A 27,962-nucleotide genomic window follows, 5' to 3' on the forward strand; every position below is an offset into this window, starting at 1 on the left:
TTTTCAAAAAGTTTTGCTCATATTTTTCATTACCGAGTAAAGTTCGTGTAATAAGTTATTTAGTTTCCTGGTTAGATTTAACTCAATGTTTCTATGGTTTGGTTGCGCCATAGACAAAACTAATACTTCTATAAACTTTCTTGGCGAGCAGGTACATATTTTGCTGCACTGCTGAGCACAAAAATTCCTTGCTTCACGCGAACGACGCGAACGTTCTTCTTTTACTTTGTAGTTTTAACACACATTTTTTGGACAAAATGTTTCGTTTTAAGTGATACGGATAGTAAACAATCCAATTCTAATAGTTTAATATCGCGTTCGTGGTTCTTACAAACGTAAATAACAATGTCTGGCGATTCTGACATGGAGTATTCTGATAATGAGTGTGACGAATATGACTATTACAACGTTGGTCAGGACGATTGTGATGTGGAAACGATTGATCCAAGTAGAAATGATCCTGAATATTTCCCTTACACTTGTTTAACAGTGGAAGAAGTGGAGAAAATGCTCAACGAATACATTGAACTATTAAGCAATAGTGTTCATGTCACGCCTTCCCTTGCCAAGGTATATAATTGAAAACAGTTAAAATTTATTTTTATTATCTGTCACCATGTTTATTATTGAAGATTTCACTAGCCGAATGCATTGTGTTCTGCGGCACGCCCGTGAAACTCTCTCGCCAAGCCATGGTTTATCTACTGCACTCGAAATTTTCAAAGGTCATTTTCGTTGTATCTTGGAAATCTCTCGATGACTGTCAGATACCCGAAATAATTTATTTAATTCATTGATTTCTGAAAACTTGTTTTTATGTTGCTATTATGAGTTTTTAGTCTAACTTGAAGATATTAAGATAATATAAAAAAATATTCTCCTAGAAAATACAATACGCAGTATTTTTCTCTAATAATAGATTTGCATTAAAAAATACTGAGAATATTGTAGACTACAGAACAAAAACAAAATTAAAGTGGTACACAAAATCAATAGATGGATTCGCCTTGTGTCATGATATAAAAAAATAATCGAAAAGCATTTATTTTGTTTTGGACTGTCATTTGTTTTGACATGGTGCTGCAGCTCTTCGATAAGTGTAAGCTCATTTTCATAGTTTTCTGCTGGTTTGTTTTGAAACCAAGGTCTCTTCAAACCAAAACAGCTTTCATGGTTCAGAAAACTGCCATGAGGTCATTGAGCTTTCATGAAGATGAATGTTGTGACTAATCTACAGCACAAATTGATAGCACTGCTTAAATGACATGTTATAGGGGTCTGTTGTTATAGTTTATTCAGCTAGCCACCGATCATAATATGAAGTCAAAAGTTAATTCTTTATAATCTAGATCATATTCAAGAAATATATTATGTTCAGAATTCAGAATTAATTGAGACCTAAGATTAGTGTCTTGTGCATAATTTAATACAAGCTTTACATGGTATGTATGTAATATTTATTAGATGAACAAATAAATTATTCTTGGTTCTCAATCCCAACGACCAATAATAATTTTTAGCTAAATAAATATCTTCTTTATATAATGTATTAGGTGAAAAGAAGTGGGTGTAGTATTGAATTGATTTATGATTTGTCTTCATTATTAGGTATTTGGTTTTAGTCATGTCAATCACAAATTGTTGTAATAAGTTTACAACTAATTTGTTATTTTTCAAAATCAAAATAACAAAGCCATTTTGCTTAGGATGCGGTGCTTTAGTCCCTATGGTTCTGATTACTTTCTTTTATCTCCAAAAGACAAAATAGAATTTATGAACTATAAACCAAGTAAAAACAAACTGACATGACATTTCACTTGCAATCCTAAATAACCTTAATTTTTTTTATTTAATTAGGGTATACATTAATTTGTGTCATTTAACTTTTTTTGTGATCTCTTCAATCCTTTTTGTGATCTCTTCAACAGTCTTCAATCTTACTTTACTAATGTTTTATTTATTTACTTAACTTATTATTTACCTTGCTTATTAACCTGCTGTCGGGTGCAATTTGTAGACCACTGAGTTGGGGCGCAATTTGCTTGATGGGCACGCAAAGTGATGAACATCATTATTATTTACCTTGCTTATTAACCTGCCGTCGGGTGCAATATGTTGACCACTGAGTTTGGGTGCAATGTGCTTGATGGGCACGCTAAGAACATCATTATTAGGGGTGTCAAAAGAAGAAAAAATACAAAAGTTTCTGCACCAAACCACTTATTTGACATAAAAACTTCTCCAGTAAAGCACCGTTTGCTCACCATATTTACATGGGAAGCAGTTAGCAGTCTCGTGATTCTTGCATTAGTTTTTCATCATCCTTCTCAAACTGGTTTCGCTGGTGCATGTTGGGCATCGTTTTCTTTTAGCGGGTGGGAGAAGATTTTTTCTTCTTCCTGGGAAGGAAAATTAAATCTTTTCAACCCGTCAGGGCTAGGCACCAACGCCAGCTAACGGCGGGGCGAGGTGACAAAATGGCCGCGCTGTGCTTGTCAGATCAAATGAACCTCGGAATTCAAGTAAAATACATATTGAAACTAGAAAAAAGATAAATTTTTAGGACATCTTTGTATGTAAAGTAGTAGATAGGGTGATCTGTGATGGAGTTTATTGACCTTTCTTGGTATATAACTAGTGATGAAGGGAACTAAAGAATGGTTTTGAAAGAGAAAAGCCGAGTTTAAAGAAGATATAGTTATTCCAAAGGTTGTAAAGACGGCGGAGGTGCCAGAAGTTTTGGAATTGACATATTGTCTTGCTGGCTGCTGTCTTGGTTCCTTATTTTTGTAGTTATTCCAGAGCTTTTTAGTTTCAGATTTGATTAGTTCTGGATTTCTTTAATTACAATGTGAATTGTGTACCTGACTTTAAAAGTATCACACCTCACAACTTAATTGTACTTTTACCAGCAAATGCTGGAGTTTCTCCCAACTATGACTGGGGCTGCTCACTGGACATCTACCCTCTGGAATAGCACTGAGAATTTTCAGCGAAATTGGATCAACTGGCATTCTTAATTCATGACCAAACCACCCTCTTTTCTATGAAGAGCAGCAGGGGTTCGATGTTTAGCTCATCTAGGATCATCCATCTTCTTATTCGATCCAATTTTCTGACAATATTTTTTCATAAATATGAAATAATGCAACTTTAGGTGATGCTCCACGTCTATCACTGGAACGCGCAGGAACTCATAACAAAGTACAAAGAGAATGCTTCCGAGGTGCTGGTGATGTGCCGCGTGAAGTCGGCTGCAGGTGGCGCCCCCAATGCCGGCACCGGGGGCGCATGCGCGGTCTGCGCCAACGTCCCAGCACAGGCACGGCGCTCCGCCCTCGCTTGCCAGCACTCCTTCTGCAATGACTGCTGGGCTATGCACTTCGAGGTGCAGATCATGCAAGGTAAACTAAACTATACTTAATTTAATGTTTGTCATTTCGGTTGCATGATAAAACAACACAGAATCAGTGGCGGTCGGTGACTTTTTGTAGAAGGGATGCTGAACATCAAATGTTTATACTCGTACTTGATATCAAATATGCACAAAATGTTAGACGCTAGCCCACGAACAAGATACCATTAGACCGTCTAAAATTATCCCCATAAATCCATTAAGCTCCATATATTCCTTTCCAGTATCCAAAATAAGTTTTTTTCCACAAATGGCCGAGACACAAAACTTTTTCGCATTAATGATTCAATTATACAACCACACAATTCACTATTATCATTTAGAACACTTTGGCGAAGTATCCATCTTATTTTGGGTGTTCATTTTTATTTATTTAAATTATGATTAAAAAGTCGCAGGTTAATAAAATTCAATAAGAATTCAACTTCAGTATTCAAGCTCAAAGCAAACTGTCAAAGCGGCGCGCGCATACAATCTAATGAATTAGTAATAGAGTATACGATTCTGTGCATTATACAAACGAGCATTAAAGACGGTTTTTGTACGTTGGATGCTGTCATTAATATCGTATAAAGTTGACGAAGATATTGGCTTGCTGGTCTTAGTGCGCATGCGCAGAAAGAACATAAGTTCTAACATTCTTGGATACGGTTTACAGATCGCTTCCACACAGTGTGTTTTACGCGTTTCACAGTTTTTGAGAATGTATGTGTATTGAGACTCTCCCGCGCTGTTTGTATTGTATCGTTTGTTGTGCGTACTACACAGAAACGGGACGATAATATGCACAATGTCTTATAATAATATTTGTATGATTTTTTACAGCGCCGTTTTTGTAAAAATATCACATTAAGGTGACTGTAGAAATATTAAAATTGGAATATTGCTGTTTAAGGCTAGAAGTCCAAATCTTTTTACTCTAAAATGCAAGGGATGCGGAGCATCCACAGCATGTATGGGCGGACCGCGCCTGGTAGACACAACAGAACATTGAAGAATAGTGATGAAAAAAGTGATTTACCTGTCATTTCATACAGCATTTGCTGAGCAAAATGATTACACAAATGCATAATTCATTCTGTAAAACATGTTCGTAATTTATAACATTTGTGTATCAAAGCAAATTCCCGCTTAACTCGACATAGCTTACGGTGCTGTGAAAGTATGATAGATCCTGGTTTATCGGGGCAATTTGTGTGTATGTGATGATCTTCTGCAATGAGGGAATAATGGCAGAAAAAGCTAACACACAATCCTGCACTCCTTATCTTTTAGTCTTAAATTACATTGGGACATACTTTATCGTTGTGCTTTTTACCTTCAGACAAGTTGACCAATGTTAAATCCTTCTGCAGTCTAATCAATATTTTTTTTTTTTTTTTTTACTTTATTTATTTTCTTTTCTTTACATATATTATACATAATAATAGATTATAATATTGTCCATGATGTTCTTTTGCAGGTGTTTCAACTGGAATAAGATGTATGGCATCCAACTGTGATGTGTGCGCCCCAGAAGACTTTGTACTAGCGCTAGTCCATAAACCAACTTTGAGGGACAGATACCAACAGTTCTGCTTTCAAGATTATGTCAAGAGCCATCCCCAGTTGAGATACTGCCCGGGTCCTAATTGCCAGGTTTGAATATAATTAGGATTTATTACTAAGTATCATGTGCAATTTGTGTTGGATTTCATTTAGTAAGTGTCTTGATTCATAAGCACGTCGATGAAGTGTACACCTCTTGTAGTCTATGGTTGATTTTTTTCTTCACCTGTCCTTTTATGATAAAGCTGAAGAGATTACAACAGCCGTCGGTCAAAGACAACCTTAAATGACTTCAATATAGATAGTCAGCTACTAGCTCTTCTGTCATCTTCTTCTTGGCAGAGAGACTAGCCACTGGACCATTTCTGCAGGGCCTCGAAATAAGCCTTTACATGCTTGGGAAAATGTACTTGTATATCTATTTAGAGTCCCTTTAGTGTTGACATGCACCCTTGAGGAATCCACGTAATACGTATACCCTGAATGTATGCACGTATACCCTTAATGTATGCACGTAATTTTGTTATTATTATTTGCAATTTAACCTATATCCACTACCGGCATACATAAATAATAATAAACTATTATCGTCGTACGATAATAGTTTATTATACGATTCCTTAAAGTACCTTACAGGTTTTACTTAAACTCTGGCTAATTTCACACATTTTGTAATTTAAAGCCCTCACAACATCCCCTAGTACTAGTTTCGTACAACAGCTTTTTTGTTAAGTCTATTAAATTTAACAATCAACATCACTGCCTCCTACTTTAAATTAAGACTGTCTGTCAGTGCGCTTCTTCTTCGTATGGTTTAGAAGAGTGGGTGGGGGTCAAAGTGGGATACTGAGGTTATCCAGCCAGTCGACGGCATCGGGAATCACTTGGTTCAGCACAGATGTGCCTCCGGAAAACTGATGAAGTGCTGTGTTGTTTGAATGTATCAACATTCACATAGTTTAGAATTCTTTATCCGCTATTTGTGTACCATATGTGTACAGCAATTGTAACTGCACCGGATGTGGTTTAGTTAGGTCCGCATCTTCGGAGGGAGAGAAAACCGTGGTAGCTTAAAGATGGGCTCGCAACAATGTGCTTGTTTTTTACGTCCAAGGTCTGTCACTGAGTTCACCACTACTTTTCAGGAGAAAGTTGTGATGAAGCAGACTTTCACCTTCAGTCCAAAAGGGTTTCCTGGATGTGAGGCGGTTGGCCAGGAGGTGAGGCTGTTGGTCAGGAGGTAAGTGAGGTTACCATCAATCAGTGCATTCGTCATCACTTATTCTTTCTGTCTCCAGGTGGTGGTGCAGGGCAAGGGGTTACGCGGGGGCCGCGTGACTTGCGGGGGCTGCGGCACGCAGTGGTGCTTCAAATGCGGCGCGCCACCGCATGCCCCCGCCGACTGCTCGCTCATCAAGCGCTGGCTCACCAAGTGTGCAGACGATTCGGAGACTGCTAATTACATCAGCGCTCACACCAAGGTAAGAGTCTCGGAGCCAATGGGACTATATCATATACAGTCAAACTTGGTCAAAACTAGCACGAGGGGACTGACTAAATTTGCTCCTTATAGCCGTTAATCGTTACATCCAAACAAGGTTTTTTAAAAGTCATATGTACTTACCTACCTACCTCTACTATCAATATATTCGCCAAAGTACAGTATATTTTAAAAATACTAATAGTATTACTTATAAAAAAAATGATTAGAAAAATACACTTTTATTACTCAAATTTATCATCAATGATGTTTTAAAGTTTTCGCTTTCATGCTTCTCAATTTCATCTTCAAAACAATCAACGCATTATAACTATCATCAAGGCTTCCAAGAAAAATATGTATCACTAAATTTTCTATCTTATTATCACTACCTTGTGCGTATTGTACCTACCACTTGTGAAATCGCACTTGTCATAAATTACTAGCTTGTTGGATTTTCGGCTGTAAAATTTTACACAAATTTGTCACAAAACAGTGATGCACAACCCGCGGCCCCATCCTTGCGGTCCGCATGTCAATTTTATACGGCTCACTTGCCTATGGAGAAAAATCTAAATGTTTGGGGTAATTCTTGAAAACCTAGGCTGAGAACATTTTTTAGTAGAGTTTTGGTCAATTTGCGATGCATTTCCTAAATGGAACCAAATTACAAAATTAAATGCTGAAAAAGCTGTGAATCGCTATCATAAAATTACCCGCTGCTAGTGATGTAGACCCGGGAATATTCCCCGACCTGAAATAAATTCCCGAAAACGGGGAATTTATTTTATTTTTAATAAAATGGTTTCTACACTTCTCTTGGATGCTTTATTGAGTGTTAGCAGTTATCTAAGACGACATCCCGTAATACTTCAGCCGTCTCCGTCCTTCGAATAAGCTGCCAACGAGGGAAGCCGTTTTAATGTCATACTTAGACAAGGAATATAACCGTATGCAAGCAACTACCAGTGTCATAATAGCCGACTCAAGAAATTTGGCTCTTCAGTGTGATGGGTGGAGCAATTTAAGAAATGAAGGAATACTGAACTTTGTGGTGAACACTCCAAAACAAATTTTTGTTGACTTCGTCAATACAAAAGACAATCGACACACATCCGAGTATTTGTGCCAGGAAATCAAAAAGATTTTGGAAAAGTTTGGCCCCAATAATTTTTTTGTTGTGATAGGAGACAATGCGGCCAATATGAAGAAAGCGTGCAAGCTTTTACAAAGTAAATATCCGCACATTGTACCCCTTGGGTGCATAGCTCATACAATGCACCTATTGGTGAATGACATTCTTTCTACCAAATCAGCAAACGTCTTCATTCAAGGGGTTGTTAGTATCGTTAAGACCATCCGTCAATCACAAATACTGAGCGCATTACTAACTGAAATAAATACAGCAAAGAAATTGAATTCGACTCTACATCTTCCTGTCAAAACACGCTGGGGCAGTTATTTAAATTGCCTTGACAGCATGATGAAATGTAAAGTAAGCCTGCAAATATTTGCAGTAAACGAAGCTGCCTCATCTTTACCTCGTGATATGAAGAACAGCCTGTTGGACGATGATGTTTACTGGACAAGAGTGACATCATTAGCCGATGTTCTGCGACCGATTGTTTCCTGGATTACACAGCTAGAGGGAGACCATCCACTAACACACAAAGCATTGTATGCTTTTGAGGATATTGAGAGCAGTCTAAGTAAAACTCTTCCAGCGTCTCTACTGTCACATGCCGAAGAGAAGCAAATACTGGAAAAGGCGGCGCAGCGCAAAGAATTTGCTATTGCTCCAATACATCTGGCTGCTGCCCTACTAGATCCAGGTTCCCAAGGACATCTGCTAAGCCACGCACAGCAACTTGAAGTACTTGAATTCATTGACCAAGTAGCGAGTCATATGGAGACTGTTGATAGTGCAAATGTTCTTGTTGATTTAGCCAATTATAGGGCTAAAGAAGAATCATGAAGCAAGGTATTCCTATGGAAGTGTGTCGATAAAATCACGCCAGTGACCTGGTGGAAGGGGATGTGCGGATGTTCTGATTTGTCACAGGTTGCCATAAGAATATTCACTGCTCCCATTACTTCAGCAGCCACTGAGAGATCTTTTAGCACGTTTAGTCGCATTCATACAACACGGAGGAATCGTCTAACAATTCAAAGAGCAGGGAAAATAACATTTGTGGCACACAATTGGAAACTTCTTTCCTCTGAAAGAGGCTCTCATGTTGCTCCCAAGAAAACCCTTTCTTCCACGGATGAGCAGATTGCTTCGCATCATAACGTTTCAAACCTATCTGGTACTGAGGAAGAAGAAAACGTAGATAATCCTGAGTCGGCAACAACTTTGTCCGGGTCGGATGAAGAAGAAGAATATGAAGGTGAAAGTGGAAGCGAAGTTAATAGTGTCAGTGTCCAATCGGTATCATCAGATGAACAGTAACGATCTGTGAAGTTGTGTCATTTTTACAGTTTTACGATTGATTTTTTATATGTACCGTTTACTAGCATAAAGTATATATAGGCTACTAAAAGTGTACAGTATACAATTATATAGAGATACTACTCACTTTAAAATAATTTTGATCGGTGTTTTTATGTTATTTTTCTCATGGATCCTATTCTATATATATGGGAATAGTTTTTATGGATCTATCCTGCTCTATATGTACCATATGTGTGTATATTTTATTTTTTATTTAATAAATGTTATTTTTTTTGAGGTATTATGTTGTTAAAATCAAAATTCCCAAAATTTCCCGTCCAGGGGAATATTTCCGGGAATATTCCCCAGAAATAAATTCCCGGGAATTTATACATCACTACCCCCTGCAGGGTCGTAGGTGCTCGCAATTGGTAGGTACCTCCATAAACATACGATGAGTTATAATACAAAAGAAGACGTAAAAAGGGAACAAATCTGCGAAGCTCAAATTTTGCATGACTTTCGCAGATTTTATGACAATTATACATTGTGCCTGATGGATAACAATGGTTCACATGGGCGAAAATCTAGCACAGGTAGTGCCATAAAAATATGCATCCTTCCCTAACTGGATAGGTATTAACTATTTTTTCAGACCCAACGACCTTATTCATGTACATATTTAGAAATTGTGTTGACAATATTATTTGCCCAATATATCAGTGAATCGACTTTGTTATAAAAGTGAACAATTATATGAAAGGCTGAACTGAAATATTGTTTTGTAATTACTCATTATAACTGATTACGACTATTAAGATGGAAATGAGAAGGGGAAGAGGTGGTCTTCATTATGCTTCTGTTACTTACCTTTTGCATTTGCTCATGGCGTCCTTCATTGTGCAAATCTTTCTTTTTACTACAGTTTCATAACTTATAGTTGAACCAAGGTATATGAAGTCTTAAAGCATTTGTTCTTAAAAAGATGTTGGCCCTTTCTATCACCATTGGCATATTTTTAGATTTGTTGGTCAGTTGTACTAGATTAGATGTGTTTTATTTCTTCTCCTAATATTCAGCAATTATAATACATAATTCTGCCCATTCCAGGATTGCCCCGCCTGCCAGATCTGCATCGAGAAGAATGGCGGCTGCAACCATATGCAGTGCTATGCCTGCCGCCACGACTTCTGCTGGATGTGCCTCGGTGAGTGGCGGAACCATGGCTCCGAGTACTACGAGTGCTCGCGCTACCGGGAAAACCCCAACATCGCGCATGACTCGCACCATGCACAGGTACCTTTCTTACCTTACTAGGGGTATAGAAGCAAAACTGCCAAGAATTACATACTAATTATATCTCACTCTCTATACTGTACAGTCTTCAAAGTCATTCAAATGCGGCATTTTAAATAAGTATTTTGCAAATCTCATATGGCCACCGTGCTTTGTTGTCTTACAAATGTGTTGTGATCGCCCGATAAATAATATTGATATTCTCCTAAAAGATTGTTAATGTGTCTCCTGTGCCTATAAAGCAATTATAGGAAGTGAAGAAAGATCAGTGGAAGTAGAATATTCAAAAGTGAAATAGCTAAGGATGGGTTGTTTCATAGAATTTGAACAATTCATCAAATTACAACTTTCCTTTGCGAGTTCTGTGAATGTCCATGTTCTGTTATTATATCATTATAGGCCAGTTACTTGACAGAACTGAAATAATAACAGAACTTGAAAAAATCTTTTACAGAACATGAAAATTAACTTAAAATTTAAAGAATTGTTGAAATTTTCCAAAGAAATTAATATTCATTTAAAAAAACTGAGAATTTTCTGTGAATTTGTAATGAAGAACTTAAATACTATATATTAGATCAAACCATAAATTTAGTACTTGTTATAGACGTTATGAGTACATTGTAATGTTTGGATTCCCATAACTCAGAATAACGTAATGTTTAGTAACAACCTTGTCAAACCAAAGTGACTACATGTTGAAGTGTAAAACTGCAACCCTTACAAATGTTTCGGTACAAAAACGTCACTATTAAGAGTTGCAATAAAAATTGTTTTTAGAGCAGAAACAAAACTAAAAATCATTAATTTGAGTATACGAATGAATGTAAAAGCATAAAATTAAAAATTAAAATCACAAAAAACAGTTTAAGTGAAATATGCAAATCTTTTTTTTTAATAGCTGAACATTTTGCGTTGGTGGATAATGGATTTGCTTTAATATTAGTTGGGTCAATCGATCGTTTTACATGACCTGGGTCACTCAACACCCACTGGCGTCATAAGCGGGTCGCGAAAACCCGCTCAAAGTCCTAAACCATAAACGACCCTAAACCCGATTACCCGTCACCCGGCTACTTTCACTTTCATTTAACATAGGTAGTAGGTCCTGTAACTGTTAGACCATGCCATAGATGTGAAATTGTGTTGACCGGGCGTCTCGAGCGACTCATGTTTCATACTCGCAAGACAGAAATAGAAATTGTTAATCTGAAACTGAAATGAATTGTCATACATAATACAGAAAAGATTCAAAAGAAATTAATAATTCAAAGATTACACAGGAAAGAAAATATCAGAAGTTAATAATAGCAAGAAGAGAAGAAGTTATACAAAAGAAATCTTTATTGGTCGCTCGCCCTGTCACACTGGCTAACAAATCCGCTCGCTCACTCATACATCTATTTATGATAGCTTGCCTTGCCACAACAACACCCGGGTCGCCAGGGCAGGTTGTGAGAGTAGGTCGCGAGACCCGGGTGCTTACGAAAAATTAAACTGCTCGCTCTTTGGTGGCTTTTGAGTGGGTTTCAATGAGTGAGTCATTCATGATTGACCCAGGACTATTTTGCACTCTTCACTTTTCTACTTCTGTTCAAATTTATAAAATTGTTAAGCTCATCCTTCGATAATAATGATTTACATATCGAAGCTGGTCATCTTAAAAAAATTGTAATTTTTATGATAGTTTTTACATTGTCCGCCATCGTAATGTAAAAAAAATGATTATCCAATTCATAAGTATGCATTACATACATTATAAATAATATACTTTTGGTGTCTCGTGAATGAACATATTTAGCACAAGATTTCATGCATAGATAATAGGAACAAGAGAGATGGGCCATGAACTATCATCAGTATGAAATGACGTGCACAGAGTGTCGTCAGTATCATTCACCCATACTGCAGAAAATGCATTGACTCAAAGCGGAACCCTGCCTTTGCTTCTACATACACACCAAATGCATTACTTTCAATTGGCTCCACCACTTTCATTGTCTGTGTAGTTTATAGTTTCCGAGTCTTTTATAATTTCTGTGTCTTTTATAGTTTGGTCGTAGCTCGGCGACAGTCAGTACGCTTCCATGCCGTATTTCTCCTTTTTTATTATCTATGATTACGCACATGAAGAAAGTATTGTTAACCTCTCAGACAAAGACTTTTATTTAATGTGTGTTCCTTTGAGAACTGTCAAAACGTCAAAATTTTTGTGTTATTTACGAGTTTTGCTAAAAGCTTCATAACTCACGTTTTGGGAAACGTAGCCTCATTCTAAAAAATGTTTTGGAAAGATTATGAAATCCACTATCGTATTGTGTTGTTATACGTAAATATTTGCGTTTCTAAATATACATTTTATGAAAACGTCAAAAATATGTAAAAATCGCTGACCATTATTTCAAAGCCGTGAAAAATGTACTTTTTTCTGAGTATCATAAAGAAATAACACTTTATATATTAAGGAAATATAATTAAAAACTATTAGTCACCTCAAAATATTAACCGTCCAAACTAAAATATTTTTAATAAATTATTTAGAAACGCAATAAATTATGAACGAACAAGATGACAGATCCAATCGGCTTAGATAATGCACCTCTACGTTCCATAGATATTCTTGAATACAGACGCGTAGCGTTATTCATTATCGATACTCTGTTTTTTAAATCATGGCAATCTGTATACTAGTGATGGAAATAAATCGATTTTTGTAAAATCTCGCGCGTTTATGTGAAAAGACGTTCTAATGTCTTGACCGCTATTATCATATTTACGTCTTTTGACGTTCTAATGTTCTGAGTGGTTAAATTTAATATTGCACTATGTAGCATTTGCTTTTTGACTACTTCGCATAACTTTGATAGAACGTGAATAATTTGCAGGCCCGCGAGGCGCTGAAGAAGTACCTTCACTACTACGAGCGGTGGGAGAACCATGCCAAGTCACTGCGCCTGGAGCAGCAGACCCTGCAGGAGTTGAGGAGCCGCATCAACCAGAAGGTCACTTTCCAACTTCCGTATTTTACTGCTAAATTTAGAAAAAGATACATGCTCAGTTGATCAGGGCTCCTCCTGAGTTTCTTCTGCAAACATCCCATGCAATATAGCATGACAAGAGTTTCAACTGGCCGAAGTCAGTTAACCTTTCCTTATCTGTGGTGTGTATTTACTACACATTGCTTCTAATAACTTTAATAACTTTATAAATATAATAAATTCTGGGTTCAGATTTTAGGTATTCCTCCGTTATACATTTATACACTGAATTAAAAAATAACATATTACATAGTTTTCAAATTCAATTTAAAATCAGAGTTTTTTTTGTTAAAAATCGGGAACAAATACACCAATACAATCAACCGTGTGATACTAATACGCGAAGAGTGTGCGAGGAAATGACACGCTATTGATGTCCCGCTTTAATTCGCTTTGCGGGAACATGAGACATCCACACTTCTGCAGTTGTAGTTTTTGATTTAGACCATCGATACCTACGACCGCACAGCTGTGTTTGTGCCAGCTGCCAGCCGCGCCGCTAGCCAGCTGGCAGCGAACCGTCGTTAGATGTGGACCCCTCGCACGTTTCTTTAGCATCTGCCGATGGTTTTTCATGTTTTCAGCAATTAAATTACAATTATTATCACTTTTGATATAAAATATAATAAACATAATCGATTAGTTATGAATATTCATACTTTTCCGATATTAAATCGCTTATTTTGAGATGTGTATTGACTACACAGCACCGGAAAGCGTGTATTTTTTTAGCACAGTAAGGGAAAGGTTAAATAATATTTCTATAAACTATAATTTATTTATTTTTTCATGTTCTCCGTAAAACGGTTATTCACCAATACATTATGGAGAAGATTACAAATTAGACAAAAAGTATAGCAAAACACATAAAAAGGTCAGTTTCACTACTTTGTGACATACGTCAAAAGATAATTGTTAAACTGCCTGTAGGTTACGTTAAAAATGTCGATGGTCAATGCAGACTCGTTGAGCAGTTCAGTCGCTCTGTTGACTGGGGCGTTCTGATAGGCAGAAGTCCTCGCTTTTGGAGCATAAAAAAGGGTATGGGACCTTCCACGAGTATACTTGTCTGGGACATATAAGTTAATCTCTTTCAAAATAGGTGGATTATGTATAGTTCCAGAGATTATCTTAAAAAAATGTTTTCCTAAAAATATTTTTCGGCGGGCTTCTAATGTATTAAGATCGAGCATTCCTGCTAAGAATAAGGATGGATACAGGAAAGGGTAGTACATATATTCCCTCATATATAGGTAACGCATGAATCTCTTTTGTACTTTTTCTATTTCGAGAATATGGTTTTGCTCAGAAGGGGCCCAAATAATGGAGCTATATTCCAAGATACTGCGAACAAGTGCTTCATACGTTCTTCGGATTGCGATTCCGTTGGTAAATGATCTTGAATTACGAAGAACAAATCCAAGCATTTTGTTGGCACGGGAGACAATATCAGATATATGGGATTTGAAAGAGAGATTTGCTTCAAAAATTACGCCAAGGTCTCGAATCTCATTTTTACGTGTTAATTCATGTTTATTAATGTGGTAGGGGAACAGGAATGTATCTTTGGACCTTGTAAATGTAACGACACTGCATTTCTGAATACTGAAGGGTAAGTTGTTCAGTTCCGACCATTTGACAAGAGAATCAAGATCGTTCTGCAGAAGAATGGAATCGATGTAACTTTTGATTGCTTTGAAAAGTTTTATATCGTCAGCAAAAAGGAGATATTTTGAGTGGTTTATAGTGTTGCCAATGTCATTGATGAATAAGAGAAAGAGAAGGGGTCCTAGATTCGATCCCTGGGGAATCCCGGAGTTAGTTTTGTATTCGTGAGAGATATGGTGTCCGTAACTGACATACTGACGACGATTGCGTAAGTAGCTAGCCACAAAAGCGAGGAAATTCTGAGAGAATCCTATGTCACTTAATTTTTTTAATAAAATATCATGGTCGACTTTATCAAATGCTTTCTCGAAGTCTGTATAAATCACATCAACAGGTACAAAATTTTCAAATGAATTATTAATATAGGTAATGAGATTCATAAGATTCGTTGAAGGTGACAGTGTGGGACGAAATCCGTGCTGATTTTCGGTGAGTGCGTGTTTTGTTTGGTTATATATCTGTGAATAAATTATGGTTTCTAAAAGTTTTGCGGGTGCTGACAACACAGCTACAGGTCTGTAATTATCTATTTCTGACTTTTTTCCTTTTTTATGTATAGGCGTTACTTTCGTTAGTTTCCACATTTCCGGAAAAATATTTTTACGAAGTGATAGGTTAAAAATATGTTTTAGAGGTTGAACAAAATAACTTGCATATCTTTTGAGGATTATAGGTGGAATACAATCTGGGCCGACGGAGTATTTAGGTTTTAGCTTATGGAAAGCTGTAATAATATCGTCATCGTTAATTTCATGAATTTGTACAGGTAAAGAGTTAAATGACGATGAAGCTATAGAGGATATGTCAAGTTTGGGGATATTGTCGCTAAATACTGATTGAAAATAGTGTGCGAAACCTGCGGCGATCTCAGACGATCCATCATATTTATTGTCTTTGTAGTCCATGTGGTTAAGTTTGTCACAGCCGCGGCGTTTATCGTTAGTGTAAGACCAAAATCGAGTTGGGTCTGTTATTATACTGTTCTCGGCCTCACGTGTAAAGTCAGTGTAGGCCTGACCAATTAACCGTTTGATTGATTTTCGCAAAGTTTTAAAGTTAGCTAAGGCATGTTCGGATTTTGTTTTTTTCCAAAGATAGTGCATTTTAGTTTTTTCTCGTATGAGGTGAATGATTTCCCCATTAAACCATTTCGGATATTGTCTAACATCTTTGAGCATACGTGTAGATCTTTTCTTAAAACAAATGTTGAAAATATTATTGAGCTGTTCATAAAACATTTCGACAGCTAGATTTACGTCAAGGCAATCGTAATGATTCCAGTGATGTTGTTCTAAGGCATTCTTAAGTGTGTTATCTGAGCTTTCGTGGAAAATCCAACCCATGTTTATGTCTGGAGGTAATGTGTCTGTTTGTATATGTGATTGAGTTATGTAATCGAATGTGAATGAAAGTGAAGGGTGATGAATATCCTCTCTGACTAATGGGGAGTCATGGCGGCAGATAACAGCATTTTTAGAATTTACATTACTTAATACTAGGTCTAACATGTGTGCATTTATGTTATAAACAGTGTTGAATTGTGTTAAATTATAAAAAGAACAAAAGTAATCGAAAACGTCAATTGGGTTTTTCCCTGAGGGAAAGTTAAAATCACCGAAAATAATAATATTTTTTGATTGTAACTTTACACTTTCACTTATAGTTTTGTCGTAAAATAATTGATACTGTTCAGATGTTGTATTTGGAGGAAAATATACAACACATATATAAATGATGACATTTCTATGCGATACTTTCACCCACAAGTCTTCACCTTGGGTTTCTATGCAGTCCATTCTTTCCGCGTGTGAGTGGCTGTCAGCTCGGAGGGCTAGGAGAGTCCCTCCTCCGCGACTGCCTCTATCCTTCCTGTAGACGTGGTATAGGTTTTCGAATAGCTCCGACGAAAAGGTGCTTGAAGTTAGCCAAGTTTCGGTAAGAGCAATCAGAAGTGGTTTCTGGCACATTACGTTTGTCATGAAGTCGATAATTTTATTATTCAGACTTCGAACGTTCTGGTATACTCCACTAATGTCTATCTTTTTCGGACGTCGTATCGACCGTCCTAGTTTGGGGTCGTGGTCTCCGAAATGACCATTCGTTGAAGGCCACGTTTTCAGGCCAGATCGTGGGGTCCAGGAAAAAGTGGAAGTAATTTTCCGGTATGCCTATTTTGAAGGCAGCATAACGTTCATGCCTCGTAACCAGTTTTTCGACAGTGTAAATTAAATCCGGCTTCTTCTTTATTAAGAATGAAGATATATTTTCTTCTGTGGTATTCGGGTGAAACATGAATACATGTAGATGTAGGTTTTTGGGAATAGTGACCAAGCTGTCGTCGATAGACCCTGTCCCTTTACAGATTGGCCGAGATCGTCGTCTACCGTTGACGAGGGCATCGCTATACGATGTTATTGGCTGGGTTGGCAGCTTGGGCACAACAGGCTGTATTGTACTCTGTGGTTGTGGAGGAGAAGACGCCGCTTCAGCAGATGTGGAAGCGGAATGTAGATCTTCCTCCGGTTTTCCTTTTTTAGCAGTGGATCTTGTGGTCATTTTGCGGGTAGTTAGCGGCTGGACGCCGCTAACGGGAAGGTGAGTCTGGCCGGCTAGAGCGGCTAAGGTAATAGCAGGAGCGGGGGCGGGGCCGGGGGGCCCGGGCGGTGGAGGTGTCCCAGACAGCTGCTTAGTGATATCGCCGTACGCTGAGCGCACACACACATTTAAGTCTGGCGCCGGCGCTAGTACCTGGGGAGTACCTGCAGTTACGTTGTACGAGTACTTGCATGAAGGGCACACAATTTTAGCACTACCGTCACTTAAAATTGAACGAATCGTGGTCAGTTCGCTACCGAAACCCTCGATTTTGCCACTCAAAACATCGACCGTTTTAATCAGGGACTGAATGATATCACCAAACTCTTCCATTTTGTAAATAGACTAGAACGAACGATTAAAATGAATACTATCGAGAGCCGATGACAGAAGACGTGCGTCGCGTGTTGCGTGCGTATTGTACTAATAATGTTCCCAATTGCGGTGTGTTGTGAGACTGAAGGGAATGAGGAGGGGAAGGAGATAATATAGAGGGAGCTTTAAAGGTACAGTAAAACCCCTATTTTACGTTTTTTAAGGGACTGAAAAAAAAAAACCTAAACGGAGGGAAAATGTAAATGGGGGGTATTGAATTTTATTTTTTATTACAAAAATTGTGTATAAATATATTAGGGATACTGAAGAAAAGAACTTTTTATTTTAAAAAAATCATGTATATCATGGGGGGTATTGAAGAAAAACACATTTTAAATTTTATTTTTTATTAAAAAAATCACGTAGATTAGTTTGTTGCATTTTTTTTTCTGTTCTAATTCTTTTTCGATCCTGTATAGACATTTAAAAGTTTCTTCTCGAACACCGCCAATGCTTGAAAAATAGGTTTTAAGACCCTCGATGTACTTCATCGCTTCTTCTTTTGTTGGGATCACATTCTCTTCTTCATCGGATGGCTCTTCTTCACTGGACGAGTTTTCTGGTGCTACATGACTGTCCACGATGTCGTCCACTTCCACCAAGTCTGACGTCATCACGTTGGAGTCGAGGTTCATGAAGTCCTCCCAAGGGTTGATCAGAAATCCTTTCCCAGCTATCAATAATATGATCCTCGGTATCTTCTTCTGCCGCTGCCTCCTGCTCCTTGTTTATCCCAGCTTTCCAGAAACAATTTTTTATCGTCACGTCCGTAATTTCACCCCATGCCTTTACAATATAATGCATTGCATCTAAAATGGATATTTTAAACTTTTTGGGGTCCTCACCTCGTTCTAGCTCAGACAATAACTTATTTACCAAGTTTTTTCGGTAGTAGTGCTTGAATGAACGGATTATCCCCAAATCCAGAGGTTGCAGTTCACTCGTGCAGTTGGGTGGAAAAAATGCCAACTTAACATTCCTCAGTGTCAGATTTGTGGGGTGCGCAGGGCACCGATCAAGGAATAATACAATTTTCCGATTTTTTACTCCCATCAAAGCGTCTAATGCAGTAAGTTGCTTTTCGAATAAGGTTGAAGTCATCCATGCCTTTTTATTAGCTGCATATTTTGTTGGCAGCGACCTCACATTTTTAAAGCAGCGGGGCTTTACAGACTTCCCAATTACAAATGGGGGAAGCTTCTCACTGCCATCTGAATTCGTAATCAAAAGAACAGTAAGCCTCATCTTGCTTAATTTTCCTCCGTGACAGTCCTCCCCTTTAAAGCAGAATGTCTTAGACGGTAGTACGCTGAAGAACAGCCCAGTCTCATCCGCATTGAAGATATCTCCGGGAGCATAGTCTGCAATTAACGTCGGAACATCTGTCTGCTTCCAATCTTCAGCAATATCTAAATCAACACTTCGTGATTCTCCGCAAATCGATCTGTAGACCACATTATGCCTCTTTTTAAAACGGTCTATCCATCCATTTGAGGCAGTAAATCCTTCGATACTGAGTCGATCCGCGATGCGTAGCGCCTTTTCGCGAATAATCGAACCACCGACGGGAACATTGCTGGCCCTCGCACTGACGAACCACTCTTTCAAAATTTCTTCCAGTTTTTCATACTTCGACGTAGTAATATATTTACGTTTTTTCGCCATGACACCACATTGAATTGCACTTTTTTCGATAGATTCCCGATTTTTAATGATTGTAGCCAACGTAGTTATGGGTATACCCAAATCACGAGCCAGCGAAACACGTGAACCAACGTGTTTATTAACCTTTTCAAGAATGTTCCTTTTCTCTCGCACTGAGAACGTTTTTCTTTGTTGAGACATAATAATAATATGTATATGTATACGTAATACACTTTAGATTGTAATAAACTTAACGAAAACAAAACAAGAAACGTAAAAACTATGTGATGATCGCGAATAATGTCAGAAAGAAGTGTCACAAATCGAGTTGAAAACCGAATGACAGATGCGTAAATAAACCGAACAAATGATGCTACAGTATTTTACACATGGCTAAAATTTAAAAATGTCGGCCAATCACCGCGTTATGCTCCGTACCCCGACCAATCACGGCACGGCCGGCTAAAATTGAAATATGTCGGCCAATCACCTCGTTATGCTCCGTACCCCGACCAATCACGGCACGGCCGGCTAAAATTGAAATATGTCGGCCAATCACCGCGTTGCGCGCCGAAAGCCGACCAATTACGGCACGGCCGTGTCAAGCCCGCGAAACTAACATTTTTTGAATATTTCCGACGTAAATTGCGGGGAAAAAAAGTAAAAAGCGAGTATCAAATGTACTAAAATATATCGGGACTGAAATAATTACGCGTAATTGGCAGGAAAACGTTAAATCCGGGGACGTAAAATTCGGGTTTCACTGTATCTGGCTATTATGATCTGGTCACCTAAACACAGCGAAAGCAACTTTTCGATTCTGAATGGTTCTCTTGCCACAATGATACTGCTAGTATCTACCAATCGGGGAACTTTGAATTCTGCCGTCTTTCCAATATTTCCTATGTTTAGTTAGGTTAGGTAAGTCATCATTCCATCTCTGCTGTAGGCTTCCTGGCGACCTTTTTTTATTTGGTTTCCAGCTTTGGCTTTCCTGTGATGATATGTTTGACATTTTATATTTTCTAGATACTTTAAATTTTCCTTTATGAAATGTATCTGTGTCATATGGGTGTGACTATATAAGAATGCCATATCATTAGTTTGAGTGTTGTGTTGTTTAGGTGCTTGGTGGATCGGGCACTTGGATAGACTGGCAGCCGCTGTTTGACGGGGCCTCTCTGCTGGCGAGGTGCCGCTACACGCTGCAGTACACCTACCCCTATGCGTACTTCATGGACCCGGGACCACGCAAGGACCTCTTTGAGTACCAGCAGGTTTCAATACTTTATCATACTTCTAACATGCTTTTCTACGAAATATCAATGAATGTTCATGCATCTTGGAGATTATGGTAACTCAAATTTGAGGTTCAAATAGACAGCATGACAACCAGAAGAAAGAACTCCATAAAAAAGTGTGAATAGTTGTCCAATTTCTCTACTTTATCACTAGAGTCACCCATTCATAGCTTTAATTTTTAAGAAATGTAGCATTAATTATTGAAAAAATAGCTTTTACAGCTTTAATTTGGTATTTTCATGGTGTTTATAGCTAAATAGAATAACGTCAAGGAATGGGAGTCAGCAAGAGGGGAAAAACAATTAAATTAGCAAAATCACTTGAAACATGTTTATTGTATTATTGATTGAAACTCAACATGGCACATGTACAGTAGAGTGTGTCATGATCGTTCTACGATCTGTCAATACAAGATTATAGCGACTAAAAAATCTTTTTTATTATCGCTAAAAACACCATTTATCGCTTTAATTGGCGAAAATATCATTAATGCTATGAATGGGTGTCTCTATTCATCACTTATATAATTTTTTTTTTTAAATTTTAATTTTTAAAAAGAAAGAAACATTCTCGGGTTACGAATAACCTGACAACATTTGAAAATCTACTACCACCACAGAAACCAGAAATGTTGCTCGTGTTGAGATGGAGGACTTAGCCAGCCGAGGAATAGAACATACTGCACCTGGGTGGGACCCAAACGCGATGTCAACACAGGAGATAATGCATTGTGCTTATTAGTCTATTGACGATTGTTTATTGTTTCTTTACATTGTATTTTTTTAATGTTAGAACTTTTAATCTCACTAGGACAAACCTGTGTTGAGTTTAATAATTTTACAAAATAATTATTCAACCTTCTCGATTTATCATACAACTGCTGACAAGCCACTTAACGGCAGCAAATTAGCGGACTCAAATTCCCATTTTATGAAATGATATTACACAATAAAAATGCTACAAAGACATCAACTCTTCAGTACTTACTAACACTTTTGCTCAGTTTGAAATGTTTTCTGTGTATTTCGAATGCTCTAAATACATCTTATTTTTTAATTTTCCATAAAAACAAATACTGTTTTAGAAACTAGATAAAATTATCTTTTACACATTTGAAAATAAACATTATTATTTCTAAATAATAAAATTTTAATATCAAATGTGAAAAATGTTGTCTAAAACGCTAACCACATTTTTACTTCATTTTTTTCTCCAATTGTAGAAAAATTGATAGAACTCGATATTTCAAAAACACATTCATTTTATTTGGGAATTCGTAAGAAAACTGTAACTTGACTTTTTGTTGATAACCAAATAAGCTCTGCTGAGTTATGCAGCAATTTTACAAGAACTCTTCAGTTCACAATATGACTCATGGGTTTACCTTTTCTCTCTTCATTTCAGGCTCAACTGGAGGCAGAAATTGAAAACCTGTCCTGGAAGATTGAGCGTGCAGAGACCACAGATAAAGGAGATCTTCAGAACCAAATGGACATTGCGGAGAAACGGAGAACAACTCTGCTTAAAGATTTCCTCGAGTGGTAATCTGTCTGGGAATTATTGTAATTAGTCGTGCTAAATTATAGTATTTGTCTGCTACGGTCTCCGCTATGACACTGGAAATATAATCTGGCGATAAACAATGATACAGCAAAAACAATTAATTAAATAATTTTAATCAATTTTTGAGAGTCCCTTATAGAAATTCTAGGGACCCAAGAGAATGGGGGCATATCTGCCCCCAGATCTTCCACCTCCCACTACCCCCCAGCTCTCCCAGAGGGACTGCCCCATACATTTCCTTCGCCCCACTGCCGCCCTGACGGCCCCTTCACTCAGGAGCCCTTCTGCCTTCACCAATGGCCTTTGATCCTGCAAATCATCCTCTACAACCTACTGCGGGTCTTGTTCCCTTTAAAATGGGACCAGCAAAAAAGAAGGTGGATGGCTGCCGTAGAAAGAAGTCGTTTACCTTCTGTCACAACTATTTGTATTCAATATGTACCCGTTACAGTTATTCCCTTTGCCATAGAAACTTGTAAGAGTAGAAATACTATAAATTTTTTAGTAAACTCACTTCAAAGAAGCCCGGGAAGCGACCGGGAGGCAAACACAACAGTAAGAGCGTTATAAATTGTCCAGTGTCTCTTCGATATTAACTGTCATCTTCGATATTATGTGCTTCTTAATCACCCGATAATGCTACTTAAAAGTTCACAATTCTAATACAGCTTTGTGCTCCAATTATTTGAATTATCTTAAAAAGCTCCTACTATATGGTTCTCAGCAATACATTGTTTGGTAAATGGCAACCATTGTACGTCTTAAACTTTTTTACTCCCGATATTCATTCATAGTTCAATTATCTTTGGTTCATTCTATATTCAATTTAACGGAGTTGTATTGTACTTCTAATATTAAATTGAAGTTTTTTCTTGTTTGTTTTTATTGCTGAAGTTAATCTTCTGGTTCATAGTTGGAGACCTAACTGACAAATACCAAGTTATAAATATTGTGTTATAATGTTAAAAATAGACTTATTTTATCCCTCCTGAATATGGTTCAGACATAAAAATGGCTGGTTCTTGTAGAGATATAAAATTATCTGAGAGTGTTTGCTGTGTTTAGTGTAATAAAAATTTAATAAATATTATGTTTACGGGTTGATTGTATGTAAATGATCTCTTTTTAAATAGATTTAATCTGGTCTTGAAATGGTCCCCCATATCAGCATCTGCTCCAAGCATCTGATGCTTGCAATCCTTCAGATTGAAGTATTTTTCTAAGGTGGGTTCGTTTGATTAGCCTATGTGTTCATTGCTTTGATTTTAACTGCAGTTTCTGCTTTAACTGTCTTATCAAATAATTGATTGATCAAATCGGCTAATCAAAGAATTTAACCAGCTCAATTTTCAATCAGAAATTCACATTCCATACTTCGAGAGTTTGATTTCCATAATGATTGTGTACACTCCACCTCTAAAGAGAATGTCTTCATGTTTTTTCAGGTTCTTTCCCCTCTGGTATATAATCTGTAATGTAAAATCATCTAAGGATGGTTACAGGGGCAATGTAAAACTATTCTGTTCATACCGAGGTTATTATCTCAGCAACTGGACTATATTATTGCTTATCATGTGCCTTGCACCAGTCACAAGTAGATTAGCTGAAGTTGGTTCCAATTTGCATCGAATTAACACATAAGTGTAAGATACAACTTAAAGTAAATCCACGCATTGTGTCCAGGGTGGTGCAATTATTGTTCAATTTTGAAGAGAAGTACAGGCAATGATTTAGAATACACAAGGTTGGCCTTTGCGATACCAAAAATAACCCCGTAATGAGTAGCCTAGTTATTAAAATTGTTGTGAAACTTCTCTCAGAAAATGCAGTTTAGTTTGTTTAGTCAATGTTATATTTCAATAATCTCATAAAAACTGTATAATTTAACATTTTTGTGTACTTTGAGCATTTTTAAATGAAGTCTTAAAAATGTTTGCACAACTCTGATCTAGTGTGTTTTCAATCAAAGAGGTTACATAACAGCAAACAATGGTTAAAATCTATTTACATATATGTAACAAGTATGCTCAGAATGTATTCCAAGTACTAGATATGTGTTAGGATAAAAGATGTAAAATTGATGTACAAAATACATGCCTCCCGTGACTGCTGAACCATATTGAGAAAATTATATCTAGATTACATTCCATGGTCTCAACTAAATTGTTCGTGATTATTTACTGTTGGAGAAAGTCTTTGTAAGGAAAATCAAATCATTCTCATTCATTTTATGATAACAATATTGTTGCATAGCTTGTTCCCAAATTGTGTATCTCCATTTAACCGTTCTGCTCGTCAGAGGAATTTCCATCTTCACATGCTGCTTTCAAAATCGAGCGCCTTCTGATACAATAATATTGGATCAATCTCTATAATGTCATAAAGATCATTTTCATGTAGTGTGTTCGAATTTTAGAAATTATTATTTTGCAATACGTTATATTATTTTTTGGAAGATAGTATGTTGTAATCAGAGATGTGCAAAATGGGTACCCAAAACCATTTGAAATGCAAAATGGAAATGGGTCAAAACTTTTCCATTTGAAAATGCAAAATGCAAAATGGTTTTTAGGAAAGCATTTAAAATGCAAAATGGAAAATACCCATTTTGCATTTCCATTTGAAATGGATTTATTTGAAATAAAGCACATCTCTGGTTGTAATACATTTATATGATTAGGTTTGAAATTTGTGAAGTGTTGTGTATTGTCTAGCTTTGTATTTTATGTGTCTGTTACCTCTTAATCCATAATATTAAAGGAACCTAACCATTGCATTGCTTCATCAGTAATGCATATATTATTATCTGTTAAGTTGTCTTTCAAAATATTTCTTCTTCTTTATATTGTTTCTGGCAGAATAAGGTTGCACAATCCTTTGCTCATTTCTTATTTACAACTAGCTGTACCCCGCCACGCGTTGCTGTGGTTCAGTCTGTCTGTCAGATATAGAAACAATAGCGCACGTTGCTTTTACGTACAACAGATGGCGCTGTTTTTTTTGTGAAGCATTTTTTACCTGTCACAGGTGACATCTACATAATCTACACGCGTATTTGAATGCGACGTTGTGTCAAAATTTCAAAGCAATCGGTGAAGAACTCTGGGAGATTTACGCTATTGAACAAACAATTTTTTTTTTATTTATATGTATTTATTATTTTGAAACTAACATCTGTTTCTTTTGGTCATGGTAGATTTGATCAATAACCTTTTATTTTGTTTAAATTAAATCGTACTTATCCATGGCCTTGTCATTGGATCCCCTCTCTCTAAATATTTTATTGTTTGTCATAATTTCACTTGTTTTGAATTATTTTGATCATCCCTGTCAAATTGTGATCAACAATATTAGATACATTAATGTCAGACTCAAAAACATGCAAAATAATCTGAATCAATCTTGTTGAAAACTAATCTATGTAAATATGAAGCAATTGTTTGAATTGATTATTAAGGACCGGTTGTTTCGGAGAATTTGAACAATTCATCAGATTTCAACGTTAATTTTCGAGTTCTGCGAAAGTCCTATTCAAGTTCTGATATTATATCATTATAGGCTAGTTGTTTGAAAGAACTGAAATAATAACAGAACTAGAAAATATCTTTCACAGAACTCGCAAATTAACGTTGAAATTTGAAGAATTGTTCAAATTCTCCGAAACAACCCGTCCTAAATCTTTAAAAATGGATCACTCTGCAGTTATTACCGAAGCAATGACAGAATGTCAAATAAAACAAATGTGAAAAATATACTAGATGTATAATAATAATATTGGGTAAACTTGCAGTATTGTACTTACAGTACAGTATTGTTAACAAAACTATTTATTAATTTTTCTGTGTGTACACCCGCCAATAAATAAATTCATCCTAATATTTGAACCAATCTACCTACTGGCATTTTAAATGACCAAGCGCAGGGGGCTCACTCGGAGGAAAAATGAAATCATTATCACACATTTCTCTCACAACGTATTAAAGAAATGAAATCCCATTGCCGACGCCATCTCCATCGCTCATTGAGTGCTGTAGGAATTATAAAATCGCCCAATTGCAAAAAAAATAAACAATTGTTTTTTTTAATTTTTGCAAAGTTTCGCAAATTCTCACACGACGATTGGGGTATTATGACGATTTTCTACTCTGACGTTCAAGAGGCTTAACATAAAGTGCAAAAAAATTTTTTTTTTTCTAAAATATTAAAATTAGGACCATCTTGTCACCTTAAAAGCAAGTGTGTCCCTAAATAAAGCTGGCCAAAACAACCGCCCAATATTATTACATACTCGAGCGCTTTCCAAAAGTGCAATAAAAATATGTGTAGTGTACATGTGACACTTTATATTATTAATCTTATTTATGAACATTTTGCAGTACTCTTTTTAAGTATTTTTTATTAAATAAAGGACCTTTCAACCGCCTCAATAAATGAAAGAAAGTATGTACCTATATAATTACAAATACATAATACATTTCTTTTTTAAATTCTGAATAATGTTTCAGTTGATGCTGTCCATAAAAGACAGCCATGGGTTGTAGACTTTTATAACCAAAGATTTCAAACTATTTCTTATATGTTTTTAGTTTAACGCAATTCAGATTGGCAAAATACGATATGAGTTTATACCGGATTTCATTTTAAGTGAGCTAATGTCGATTTTCTGATTTCCTTGTTCTTTAGAACGAGAGTTAAAACCGGATTAAGATACTTGTGGACAATAACGACTAACTATTGGGGTATGTAATATATGTTTGTTCATCCACCTATTCCTTTATAGGTGTAAGTCTCGTGTCTAATTTGAAATTTGTTGATATATAATTATTGATAATTTCTTGTCAACACGATAGCTCAAATGCACAAATATTAGAGTTATAATTCCTGCAGAGTTCCTGTGTAGATTTAACTAGGTGAGAAATTAAAATAGTATACAGGTTTATATATGTATATGCGCACAGCTAATAAAAAAAAACATAAATGATGATTCTTTCAACTAATGGGAATATTAAGCCATCCTTTTGATAGTTTATCAGTAGGATAATGTATATTTTAGATTTACGATTCATTTATTTATGAAGTCTAAAAGTTTATTCAGTACTTGAACCTATGAATAGTGGCTATGAATCAGATAAGTCAGCCGTCTTTTCTACCCATTGCGAGTATTTATTTGTTTTCTTACTAATATACGTTATCCTATGGATAAGCTATCAAGGGTATTGTGAAATACCCCCTAAATCTGCATATCTATCATCTACCAACTGCTGAATGAAATATTTTGGACCTGTCACTGCCACACATTTACAAACAACTTTTTTCTTTACTTTAATGACACAGATTTGTCCATCGGTTATTTGTATTTAGCCAAACCAATCTGTTTTTTTTCATTCGATTTAACAAATTATTATTTATTTTTATGTACATACATACTATCTTTTCTCACCTTATTTTACAAATAATCTGCTTTAATTTAAAAAAAAATCTTACTGCATGTTCATTAAATTGCATCTCAGTAATAACATTTTAAATTGTTTTGAAAACTTGTGTATCTCAATTTGAACATAATTTTATATTCAGTGTTTGTCGAGTAATTTATAACTAACTGTA

The 27,962-nt window shown here is 36.4% G+C and overlaps 2 protein-coding genes across 3 annotated transcripts in view; one reads left to right on the forward strand and one right to left on the reverse strand.

Moving 5' to 3' along the window:
- On the forward strand, positions 1-26,144 carry ari-2 (E3 ubiquitin-protein ligase ari-2). Of its 2 annotated transcripts, none has more exons than XM_089649728.1 (8): positions 1-570; positions 3,158-3,404; positions 4,878-5,053; positions 6,262-6,444; positions 9,988-10,173; positions 13,059-13,175; positions 20,618-20,770; positions 22,200-26,144. In XM_089649728.1, exons 1-8 carry the CDS (start codon positions 346-348, stop codon positions 22,338-22,340), a joined length of 1,428 nt encoding a protein of 475 aa, XP_089505854.1. In that variant the 5' UTR covers positions 1-345; the 3' UTR covers positions 22,341-26,144. The 2 variants fall into 2 exon arrangements, with proteins under 2 accessions (XP_089505854.1, XP_089505851.1); XM_089649725.1 differs by having other exon boundaries at positions 2-570; positions 13,041-13,175.
- Positions 22,503-27,962, reverse strand: part of LOC149425171 (nose resistant to fluoxetine protein 6-like) — a gene marked incomplete at its 5' end in the record, with an annotated part of 42,538 nt that continues 37,078 nt past the window's right edge. Inside the window, one exon of the mRNA XM_089650744.1 lies at positions 22,503-22,667. Within this exon, the coding sequence (XP_089506870.1) occupies positions 22,503-22,667 (165 nt within the window). The remainder of the gene's footprint in view (positions 22,668-27,962) is intronic.

This window comes from Hesperophylax consimilis, chromosome 3 (genome assembly GCF_061612785.1).
Source record: "Hesperophylax consimilis isolate HC1 chromosome 3, BYU_Hcon_1.0, whole genome shotgun sequence".
NCBI classification, from domain to species: Eukaryota; Metazoa; Arthropoda; class Insecta; order Trichoptera; family Limnephilidae; genus Hesperophylax; species Hesperophylax consimilis.

Coding starts and splice junctions, on each gene's coding strand:
- ari-2 (XM_089649725.1), top strand. CDS start 346: ATGTCTGGCGATTCTGACATGGAGTATTCTGATAATGAGTGTGACGAA. Junction 3,405..4,877: donor CGAGGTGCAGATCATGCAAG/GTAAACTAAACT, acceptor GTTCTTTTGCAG/GTGTTTCAACTGGAATAAGA. Junction 20,771..22,199: donor ACCTCTTTGAGTACCAGCAG/GTTTCAATACTT, acceptor TCTTCATTTCAG/GCTCAACTGGAGGCAGAAAT.